A 12,293-nucleotide genomic window follows, 5' to 3' on the forward strand; every position below is an offset into this window, starting at 1 on the left:
TAAAAATGCTTACTTTAAAATAGCAGTTTGTGTATATAATGTTTTTAATTGGTGTTATAAATCCATATAATTGCATTCAAATTTTTTTCAAGAAGTAACCTGCTAAATCATATTTATGCAACTTTTTTTGTTTTCTTAAATGAAAATTTCTAAAATTGGGGCAGGGAAAACGAAAGGCAAAATTGAAAGAAATTGATTTGTAGATTGTAAGAATACTCTTGAGCCAGCACACTACACATACATGAACTCTATCTGGGTAGCAAAGGGCAGAGTAATTATTCACCTTTATCAAGGCAGATCCTTTACAGCAAAAAAAAAAAACAGCAACTAAAATCTTAAATAAAAACCAATGAAACTGAAGTCCTGGAGATTCTTGAGGAACCTCTGCAATTATACATTTGAAGGGCCATTCATCATATTGACAGTTCCATATTATCCAAGGTGACACACAGAGCTGGACAAGATTAAAAACATATTTAAAAATCACTGATAAATTTTTATTACCAATACTGGTCCTAAGCAACATTTGTTCCCTAGTTCTCCTTTTCCATAGAAGCCTGTTAACATTAGGATGGAAATAGTCATTTAAAGCTTGACAAATGGAAATAAAGGATAAGAACAAAGCCAATTTTAAACAAATGGAATAGCAGAATATTCAACAGATGGAAACACATGAAATGAAACAGAATTAGTAAAATTTACATGTTTTAAAATTATACTTCGTTTATAAATATCTCTGATAATAATCTATTAGGATCATAAATATTCAAGTCTGCATTTGAATTTTCTCTAAAAGTTCAGAATTCTTGAAGTCTTAGAAGATTAGTCTCTTTCTGCTGAATGTCCAAGACTAAAATGCTTCACACAGTTGCTTTATGTCTCTAATTAGACACGTAAAAGCCTGTATTACCTACTGTGTTTGTATTAAGACTTTAAAATTCTGTAACTCTCTTATGCTTGTAGAAAGCCTATAAGAGAAAAACAAAAGCATATTAGTATAGCTCATATGATACACACATATTTCAAATTACTGATACTTTTACATGGATTTTAATCTGAAAGCAAAACATAAATAAAAAGCTATAGGCAGCATTGAATATTGAAACTTCCATTTTAAAATGAGTATTGCTGTAATTTTTCTTTATTATTATTATTAAAGACTGACAAAAGAGAACTGATTCCTTAGTCTTCATTTAGAAGAGGAAAAGGAAGCAAGTCACTTATTATCCACAGAGCTATGGCTCTTCAGTCCTGGCTTGAATGGGCCAAGGAAGCCAGTTACTTCTCATTAGCAATAGATTCTAGATTAATTATGGGGGCAGTGATATGAATAATTCATACCAATAAAGACTCTCAGATCATTTACATATGGTCTTATAAATTCATTTTGCACATTTCTCTCCAAATTACCACTTCTTTTTCCTTGCTCCCTAAACACATTATTTTTTTTAATACTATTAGCTCCAGGACATTAACAATTCAGTTTGTCTATTGCTGAATCCCTGTGTCCTGTATCCCTCAATATTTACAATGTTCACTAAATGATTATGGGATGAATGAATGAAGTGCTTCTGAGTCCAGGTCCAGAACTAAAACTCTAGAATGGAAAAATAATTCTATAAACTCAATTATCCTTATGTACAATTCAGGATAGATAGAAAAAAAAAATCTAACGTTTCTTTTTCCTATAATTTACGATGATGTAATTTATAGCATTAAACTTTTATTTACTTTGAGTACTTGAAATAAGGAAAGTTACCATTTATTGAGCATTAGGACATGCCAGGCAATATTCTGAGCACATCACATAGATTAATCATTAAAAATCCTACAAGATAGATATAATTAACTCCAATTTTACATTTTAGGAAAACTGAGACCCCCCAAAATCAAGTAACTTTCCTAGAGTCATCAAGCTAGTATGTGGGTTCTAATCAGGTTCATTTGATCCCCAAATCCATACATTCTATTATGACATACAGCCTCTCCAAAAACTTTATGCTTTCTATGGTCTCAAAAAACTTTTCTTTTTACCTTCAAAAATTGTCTGAGATTAATAAGAAATTAAGTCTTACTCTATTTCAGAATATAAAAGGATTTAAACCATTTTAATTATTTAAAAAAGACTATGATTACTATTAAAATAAATGTGTAAAATCATATGCTATACCTCAAAGTAAGTGTAAAAAAAAAAGTCTACCATAACATATATGTGAGGATAGGGTAAAGAGGCCAAGGCCTATAACTAAAGAAAGGAGAGAGCTTAGTAAATAGCAGATGTATTCACAATGAAAAAGGCATACCTAAAGTCTGATTTTGACACAAAATGGAGAGGATCAGAAAACTCAAAAGTTATCATACAAAAGAACTACAAGTACATTTCCCCTGGAAGTACTTTATTGGAAACGTGAGCACAAACTGAACAACATTAAATGGAACCACAGTCTCTATGAAGATGAATTCCAGACCTCATAATTTATTACCCAATATATTTTCCACAATTTCTATTATCCTAATGATAGACATAGCAAGTCCCACCACATAACCTACATCTACCTACTGCTTACCCCTTAGGGAGCAGTAAAACATATTTTAACATCCAGCAGATATATTGTCATATCTACTTGTTCATGGGAAAATAAACCATTTGATATGCATTTTTAAAGTATCCCAAATTGGCTATTAATGGAGAAAAGACATTTTCAGAATAAACAAAACAGACTGGCTAGTGCCACTTAAGATAAAGAAGCCACATTTGCCAGGATTCAGTGGTCAGAGCTAAAGACAGTGCTCATTCCATGTCTCTGCCTAGTAGCAATACACAAGAAAGCAATGCTGTGCTCATGGCCCTAGTTGAGGAAGAACTGTATTAAATAGGTTGTGAAACCTAATTTCTAATTTCTTAATTAACTTAAGAAAAACTAATGCATGAACACCCCCATATGGAACAGAATAATTTTATTTGTGCAGCCTAAATCATTATTCATTATTGAAAGACTGATAATTGGCTGGAAGATATTAGGAAGTTAAAAGATCCCAATTATAAGAAAAACTATAACATTCTTTAAGTAAACAATAAGAAATGTACAGAATTCATATTAGGAAACAATAAAGTCTACCGAAATATAAAAATTACTTAAATAGAAATACATAATATGTTGTTGTGTGGGCAGAATAAAGATACAAGTTGAGTATAAAGTTTAAAACAATTACAATAAAATATCCTAATGGAACTTTTCTTGAAATTTGACAAAATAATTCTAAAATTCTCAAGAATAGCTGAGAAAAAACAAGGAGGCAGTGAATGGTTCTGATATATAGTTTATTTGAAGAGAAAAAGTTTTTTGGCAAAATAAGTTAAAATAGAACAGATAAGACAAGAAACAACTTATGAACTAGATCTTGAAAAGTAAGATCTTAATATATATATAATGAAGGAAGCTTCACAAAGCAATATGGATAGATTATTTGCTAGAACTGGGAAAACTGACTATAAAAAAATACAAGCTAGTTCCTCAGTTAAAAGCATATATCACATATACTCACACACAGAATATGGAAAAATTCATTTGGATTTAAGTTAAATATAAATATTTTTTAAAGAATAAGAAAGTTGAGATGAATAAACTAGATGAATAAGGACAAAACATCCCTAGTAATTACAGAAATTGTGGTGGTTTGAAGCTATATGTACCCCAGAAAGACATGTTCTTAAATTTAACCCTTTCTGTGGGTGTGGACCCATAGTTAGTAAGATTATTTTTTTTCCAGCATTTGTATCTTTCCGTTTATTTTTTAAACAGTTATATTCGCACACCACACAATCTACCCTAAGTGAACAAATAGCACCCGGTATAATCAAATAGTTACGCTTTCACCACCACAATCTATAAGAGAACATTTCCATTTCTTCTGCAATAAAAGAAGAGGAAAAAAACATATAAAAAAATAAAGAATAAAAAAAATGAAATTTAAAAAAAGGAAAAACAACAAGAATCCCATGCCCTTCCCTTATATCCCCATCTGTTGTCATGTAGCTTTGGTATATTGCCTTTGTTACAGTTAATGAATATTACAGTGTTACTGTTCTAAGTAGACTCGTTTGATGAGGCTACTTTAGTTAAGGTGTGACCCATCTCATTCAGGATGGGTCTTAATCCTCTTACTGGAGTCCTTTATAAATGGGATGAATACAGAGAGAGAAAGCCATGGATGCAAGAAGCTGAAAGCAATGAAACCTGGAAGAGAATAGAGAGACTAGCAGATGCTGCCATGTACTTTGCCATGTGACAGAGGAGCCAACCATGACTGGCAGCTGGTCTGTGGAAAGAAAGCATCACCTTGATGATGCCTTGACATGGACATTCTCATGGCCTCAAATTGTAAGCTGATAAATTCCCATTGTCAAAAGTCAACCCAATTCATAGTATCTGCTTTCAGCAGCCTAGGAAACTAAAACAGAAATGAACAATACTAGATGTTGCTTTTCAACTATTCTAACTGGCAAAAATTTTAAAAGATGATACTCAATGGTTGCTACGATTCTGTAGCAAGGGAATGCTTTACAGAGCAACATAGGAATATAAACAAGCATAATTCTGGATCACAATCTGGCACCCCTTATCAAGAAGATTACAAAACCTCACAGATACTGACAATAAAACTTTTGGAATCTATCCTAAAAATCAATCAGATATTTGGATAAAGATACATGTATACAAAAGTTGTGCAACCTAGCATTAACAATATATAAAAAAAGTGAGAAACAATGGAAATGTCTAATAAAAGGGGAATGACTAAATAAACTGTGGTATGTCCCTATAATAGAATAACGGCAAATACTAAAAACAATATTCATGAAAAAATTTTAATAACATTGGGTAATGATTATAATGTTAAGTAATAATAGGATAAGAGAATATACAAAATGTATGACCTCAATTTGGTATATATATACACACACATACATATGTATGTATGTTTTCTTAATAATAGATATATAGAGAGGGAAAACACACATTTAAAAATACATCAAATGTTAAAACAGTCCTAGGTGTAGGGATTAGGTAATTTTTAATTTCTTTATTTTTTTATTTTATGTTCATATATTTTTCTACATCTTCTATAATGCCTGCAGATTACTTTTATGATTAGGAAAAAAGAGATGAATATTTAAAAATAACTTCAAAAAGCAAAAAGAAAACTCTATTTGGTTTTCCCTGGGATAGGAAAACTAGGATTAAATTAAGCTGCTCCTTATTTGTGTAATCATTCAGTTACCCCTACTCCACCCTGAGGGTCATTACCCTTAAGAGAAGAATGTGATGTCACACCTAGTTGAGTCAGAAAAAAAATAAGGCAATTTTTTAAAGTACTGAAAAATATGAGTACTATACATCACTACCACTCCTCCTGCCCTTGTAACTTACGTAGCATCTTGTAGTTTAAAAAGGGCTGTCATACATACTAAGGCATTTTATCTTCATATTAACTCTGTGAAAAAGTTTTTATCACTTTCATTTTACAGAGAGGAAGAAAACAATCTGAGAGAGAGAAGTGATTTGTCTAAGCTCATACTACTAGTTAATGGCAGAGCCGGGATTCTGGAACTCTAGGACTCCTGATCTTGAGTCCAGTACTCTCCAGAGAACAATAAAAGGCCATATAAGGCTCTAGATATAAAATTAAAACTCGAAGCGTTACCTTTATGAATATTTTTGAGACCCAGGGAAATACAGAGGAAGTTAATGTCTGTTTTTTTTTCCCAATTTAATTTTACAATAGGTTTAAATTATTTTTCATTTAAATTTCATTTTAAATAGTTGAATTTAATCCATTTTCTCCTGTTTTATCTTACTACAGGCCTCATAAGTGGGTGGACTGAATTTTTCTTGCAATATTAATTAATGATAGTCATTCTATGTCTGTCTTGTGTTTGAAATGTCAACCTACACAGTCATCTTTAAATACAAGGGAACAACAGGTGAAATTTTTGCTTTTAAGGTAAGGAAGGAACAATTAATCTATTCTTAATTTAACTGCCTCTTTGTAATTTAAAATGGAGATTAAGAAAGCATAAGGAATACTCTCTGGATCACTTGATCTCCTATTTTTAAAGCAAATTCTTCCCGACTTGACTTTTTTTACCCGGAGGTGACACAGTATTTTTTTTCTCTTATTTTTTACGATTCTTTTCTTTCTGTTCTGTACTCCTCAGTTAGCTGGTATTGCATGTATGTCTGTAGACAGACTCAAATTATTTTTGAAACTAAGTGTCGTATAAACAAACAAGAAAACTGTATGTCCATAAATAGAAAAAACTAGGGTAGGAGCAAATGAAAGAAAAGATCATTCTCAGTTCAAGAAATAAAGAACAGTTGAAGGGTTTAATCTCTCTCTCTTTTTTTTTATTACTTTCTCAACCAAACTTTCCTTACTCCTGGTATTTGTACATGAACATATCTGAACCTAACTAAAGAGAATACTGTTAGGGTATTTTCCCTACAAAATTGAGGAGGTAAACTGAGAAATAATAGAGAATGGACCTATTAATTTTTCCAGGGACCTGCAGTGAAACTGACTTGTCTACGTTAAGGACACTCTAAGTCAAACGAGTGAAGTTATAACTACATATGATGTTCTATTTCTTTTAACGCTAAACAAAACAAAAACCTAGTTTAGCAGACAATCTGATTTCTGCAGTTTGTTAACCAACAGGGGAATCAAAAGTCTTCACCGTGAAAATGGTTCTTACCTTCCAAAAGCATTTAAAAGAGCAACTATCTCCTGTCGAGTGAGCTGGAAGCCTTTGGATGGGCTGTTCTCTGGAAGCTTTTGAATTTCTTTTTCAGAGAATAATATCTTCAGGGCAGTTCCTAAACCCTGAGTCTAAAGAAAAGAGCAACAAATTTACAATTAAATTTATATAATAACTACTATAACCATTTAAAGGAATACTCAGTCACTGTGATGACAATCAGAAAAGTCGCATCAGCTGAATTTTTCACCAAAATGTTAAACTATGCAAAACACCCTGTAAAAAGAAGAAGGAAGTTTAAACAGTTCAAGCTTTAATTTTAAAAATAAAAAGCATGGATTACCCAGAGAGGAATAATTCAGGCCTAACAGCTTCTACTTCCTCACAGATTACGCATATAATAAATTTACCTAAGCTATTAAGAAAACCTGAATAGTTTAACACTGTTGGAAACATACCATACTATTCCAAATCACCAAAATATATTTTTTAATGTAGAAAACATCACATTAGGATGGCAATGTTCTTTTTGTAACATTAAAACCATTTTGTATAGTTCCTAACAATTCAAAACTCAGAGACTATTAGCGACATCTACACTTAATAATTTCTCAGTTAGCACCAGAGAAAAAGAAAAATGTTTTCAGTGTTGCCTCCATTAAAATAAGTCTCTGTTTCTTGATTTTCTATGACTTATTATCATCTTTGTAAGAGAATAAGAGGTTGGTAGCTTCTTGGTTCCCGCGCCCGCTTTGAGATACAGCAGTGCGTCTATGGCAGAACCGCAGCCCGCAGCCGGCCTTACCGACGAGGCTGCCCTCAGTTGCTGCTCCAATGCGGACCCCAGCACCAAGGATTTTCTATTGCAGCAGACCATGCTACGAATTAAAGACCCTAAGAAGTCATTAGATTTTTATACAAGAATTCTTGGAATGACGCTACTTCAAAAATTAGATTTTCCCACTATGAAATTTTCACTCTATTTCTTGGCTTATGAGGATAAAAATGACATCCCCAAAGATAAAGATGAAAAAACAGCATGGGTATTCTCCAGAAAAGCTACACTTGAGCTGACCCACAATTGGGGTACTGAAGATGATGCAACTCAGAATTACCACAATGGCAATTCAGACCCTCGAGGATTTGGTCACATTGGAATTGCTGTTCCTGATGTACATGGTGCTTGTAAAAGATTTGAAGAACTGGGAATCAAATTTGTAAAGAAACCTGATGATGGTAAAATGAAAGGCCTGGCATTTATTCAAGATCCTGATGGCTACTGGACTGAAATTTTGAATCCTAACACAATGATAACTATTATTTAGTTCTATGAGACTACGTCTTTGTGATTTCAATGAAGACATTGTAGAGGACAAAAAGGAAACAATGTGGTTCAAGATAGTTATGTAACAAAAGCATTGAGGATCATTGTCCTAGTTCAAATTATTCTTAAGTTCATTTCCTTTTCCTACTTCACCTAACTGTTCTTAATTCTGGTTTTAAAATAGTGCTTTTATCTTATGCCCTTGAATGTAATTCTGTAACTTTACTTTTTGAAGTAATAATTAGAACAGTTCCCTTCAGACACTGCATTGGCCTTCATCTGTCTTCTAAATAAGACATCTTTTAAGCCTTTCTTTGAATCATCATTTTCAAAAAAACATTTAACATGTTTTTGTTGTGGATATCTTCTGGGGTTTCATTCCTCAGAAATAACTTTTCCCAATGAAAAGTAAGGAAAACATTGAACAAAAATGAAACCTCATGTGTACTTCAAACAGTATGAAGAATTGTGTTACAAAAGAAAGGTTCCTCTTGGAAGCAATTGAGAATCATGCTGACAAGGATGCTGATAGAAAAACCAATTTCTGTTCATTTATAAAGTACTTCCAAAGTTCAAGAACTAACTTCATTTTTTTAGGATGGAGAGGAGGAGGAAGGGGATATTGTTTACTGGATACCCAGACACTGGACTTGGCTGTCACATGCTTTATCTCATTTAATCCTCACAACTATCCTATGAAAAAGGCTAAACATATAAAATAACTTTAATAAATTGAAGACAATATAAATAGGCTCAAGTCCTCAAGATCTCATCATCATGTTTAGTATTTAGATTGTGTCTCAAATATTAGTACCTCACAATACCTCCTTTGCTAATTTCCTGTAAAATCCTTGGACAAGTTTGAACATCATCCTCTCAGCTCTCAGGCCTGATTACCACAGTGAGGAGTAAGCAATGGAGGAGGTCTTTAGCACATAACTCCCCTGGGGACAACCAGGTGACTCCTGCACAGGTGGTACTTACATTACTCCTGAAGAGTCTCTATCCCAAGGTCTGCATTATGCCATTAACCATTTATTATCAATTATATTCAGTGATAACGTAACAGTTATCAGAAGTCAGCTAAATGATCTTCCCTGCTGTGACTCATATTTGATTGGTTTTAAAAATCAAAGTGATTTTGAAAATCTCTTATGGTCTTAAGAATAAAAACATCTAGTTCATGGTTTAACTACATTTCAATTTTTTGCAAACTTTAATGAAAGATCTTTGGATAGGCCTTGCCAACTGTGCTAGCACTGCTAGAAGCTCTTTACATTTCCTTTTTAGATGGATTGGATTTATGAGACCAGTTCGAACAAATACCAGTACTTATAAAGTTAAATAAAATAAAATTGTAAATAAGTCTATGTTTAATTGCAAACTTCTGTCCAGCACATTCTTTCTAAAAAAGGCTGCTCTCAGGGAGTACTACAAGGATGTGAAAGGGCTTGCAGATTCATTCTGAACTGGGAATAATTTTAATTCTGTACTGCCTATAAAAAAGATAATTTCCGTGGATAAAGAAGTATAGAAGAATGGAAAGAGGAAAGTAAATAAGGAATAAAGGATTGTGGTAGATAATGGGCAGAAAGAAGAAAGGCCAATTATGAAAAGGTGAGTTGTAGGAACTGAAGAAAACCAATTTCATGTATTGAGTACTAGAATTATCAAAATGGGGGGGGTGTAATTAGATTCATAAATTATCATATAAACCTTATTTCCAGCCTTCTCCCTTGCTTACTCCTTAAGTCCACTTGTATACCTCATGCATTGAAAAAAAAAAAAGAGAGAGAGAGAATGTATTGTATTGCCAGGCCTTGCTAGGGATTGGAAACCTTATTTCCAAATTAACATACCTGACAAGTGGTGATATGAAAGGATGAAATAAAGCACCAAAAATGTTTCCTCAAAAAAAAAAAAAAAAAAAAGAGAATAAGAGACAAACTATCAAACATTCCTTTTTACACTGAATAGACAGGGTAATGGACCTGCCTGGCACAGCTTTCCTATTTTCATGACTCTGTGGTCTTCTTTTGATCATTGAAACAATTTCAATGAGAAAAACTTAATATTTAAGACTTTTTATATAATTATATTTTACCATTTATCCAAGTATATAAAATGCGAATATATTTATAACCACCAACCTTAGAAGTGAATTTGAGATTATACCAATAGAAACATAGATACGATAAAACAAAAATCGTTAACATAGGATAAAATGAAAAACATCCTTACACATATGCGGATAACACACAGAGCTTAATAATAATAAATTTTTTATCAATAAAATGGAAGAACCTTACGTGGATGTGCCTATTTCTAAACTCCAATTCAGTGAACAATGAATACATGTTAAATAAAACTTTTAGAAAACTTTAAGGTCAGTAATTGTTTTAAAACAGAAGACAATACACATACCTGTAATTTCCCCCATAACCTGCATTTGTCACATCCAACACAGTCCATTATACGGGAGATATTCTTGAAATGCAATCGGAATTCCTCCTAACATGCAGAAAATATTTTCATTCTAATTAGACTTTAAAAATTAAACTGCATTCACTGTTCTATATATATGCTAAATTTCATAATAAAAAATGTATTAAAAAAAGAATAGTGACAACAGCAGCAACAAAAATATAGTTTGAACTATAAGAAATAAGTTTTGAAGTATATTAATGAACGATCTGTGTTTTTCTTTAATGAATAAAAAAATATCTAAATTGTATAGCATAACATGGCATAAAGAACTGACATTAATGGAAATGTATAAAACTCATCCTGCATATTCAATAAATTTTTTATTGAGGGACTGCTCTATACAAAGCACCAAAATATGCAATACAGGGGACTTATGTAATAAGTAATATATGGTCTTAATTTTAAGGAATTTAACCTATGGCATCCATTGATATCTACCTATAACCAACGGTAAATGTATCTATTTATCTTTATTTTTGCTGTTTTTGCTTTGTGTGAACCTAAATCAGAAAGCTAGCTCTAGAATAATTATCAATTTTTATATCTATCCTTAGTACCACACTATGTTTTAAATAGGTACACAATCAAAATTGATGATCACAGGGCTATATAAGCTGTATGGCCTTACAGTTTCCCACATTTGCTAATGCAGATTCCACTGGGATGCTTACTGGATCCCTGTATTTTGCTATAATCATTTTCGTATTCAGGGGTGACTCTTCTGCCTGTGAGCATCTGTGCATGGTTTCCTATGACTCTCAGGTGAGTCTCTCCTTACCTGAGGATAACATTGGTTAAGACAAAGTTTCCTGATCTTTTTCACATCATAGCAAGCATAGAAAATAAAAATCACTTTACTGCACTGAGGCAAGTATCTTCTTACATGAAGTTGGAGGAAAATAGCCTGCCACAAGCCCTGCCCAGCTGCTCAGAGTGCTGAGAGGAATATACCTTGGTTAAAAGAAAGACAATATAAATGGAACACAAAAATACCTTTGCTCTCCATTCTTATGTAATTCATATTCTCTGAAGCAGATGGAAAAATAGACTTAGGTTCTCCTTTATTATATATCTTTGAAAAATAGCAAACAAAATTTCCAGCAATGTGTAGTTTGAAATATATACACTATATATTATAAAACACCTCATCAGTGTGTGTGTATGGCAACACCCTTTAATAAATGGTGTTTATGCAGCAAATGTAAAAAATATTCATACAAATATACATACAAAGCAGAATTTAAAATGTTTAAAAAATTTTTTAATATTTTAAAAATATTCTCATATCAGTGCAAGTCAGATTTTGCTAACAAATTAATTTGCACCAAACAATTTTAAAAAAATCAGTTTTGGGAGCTTTCTGGATTTCTGAATAACATATAAAAGATTGTTGACCTGTACTAGAAGAGTATTTGCCAGTCAATTTCAAATACTTTTATGAACTTTTTGAAGGTACAATTTATTCCTTAATGTACCAGAAGCAAATAAAAACAAGTTAAGGAACCCCTAATGTAAAGTTTGATAATGTTCCTAAAATATATTCTCCTTCTGATATCACAGGTTAACAGGTATTTTGCCTTTTATTTTAGTCCATAAGGACAAAAACATAATAGCTTCAAAAATTTTTAATGTTCCATAAAATAAATTTTAGGAAAATGTACTATTGATATCCTCAAAGCAGCTACAGCTGATGATCTTCTGAAAGACGCATCAAAGCAACAATAC

General features: G+C 32.2%; 2 protein-coding genes across 5 annotated transcripts in view; one reads left to right on the top strand and one right to left on the bottom strand.

Annotated features, from left to right (window-relative positions):
* Nucleotides 1-12,293, bottom strand: part of ERO1B (endoplasmic reticulum oxidoreductase 1 beta) — a 70,919-nt gene that overhangs the window by 1,844 nt on the left and 56,782 nt on the right. The window contains exons 14-17 of one of the 4 annotated variants that reach the window (XR_005214567.1): nt 10,506-10,592; nt 6,755-6,888; nt 915-968; nt 284-454 (exon numbers count right to left, since the gene is read on the bottom strand). Coding sequence is in view for 2 of the 4 variants with exons in the window: in XM_037821659.1 (XP_037677587.1) it covers nt 911-968; nt 6,755-6,888; nt 10,506-10,592 (279 nt within the window). In the remaining 2 variants the exon portion in view is untranslated. Of the gene's footprint in view, nt 1-283; nt 455-910; nt 969-6,754; nt 6,889-10,505; nt 10,593-12,293 lie in introns of all 4 variants that reach the window. The other 3 variants (XR_005214568.1, XM_037821643.1, XM_037821659.1) reach the window with 3 other exon arrangements.
* LOC119522941 (lactoylglutathione lyase-like) lies at nt 7,222-9,911 on the top strand. Its single transcript, XM_037821685.1, has one exon. The coding sequence runs from the start codon at nt 7,531-7,533 to the stop codon at nt 8,080-8,082; it is 552 nt and encodes a 183-aa protein (XP_037677613.1). The 5' UTR covers nt 7,222-7,530; the 3' UTR covers nt 8,083-9,911.

The sequence above is a fragment of the Choloepus didactylus genome, chromosome 2, assembly GCF_015220235.1.
Source record: "Choloepus didactylus isolate mChoDid1 chromosome 2, mChoDid1.pri, whole genome shotgun sequence".
NCBI lineage: Eukaryota > Metazoa > Chordata > Mammalia > Pilosa > Megalonychidae > Choloepus > Choloepus didactylus.

What these genes read in the sequence shown, in the direction of transcription:
- LOC119522941 (XM_037821685.1), top strand. Translation starts at nt 7,531, where the DNA reads ATGGCAGAACCGCAGCCCGCAGCCGGCCTTACCGACGAGGCTGCCCTC.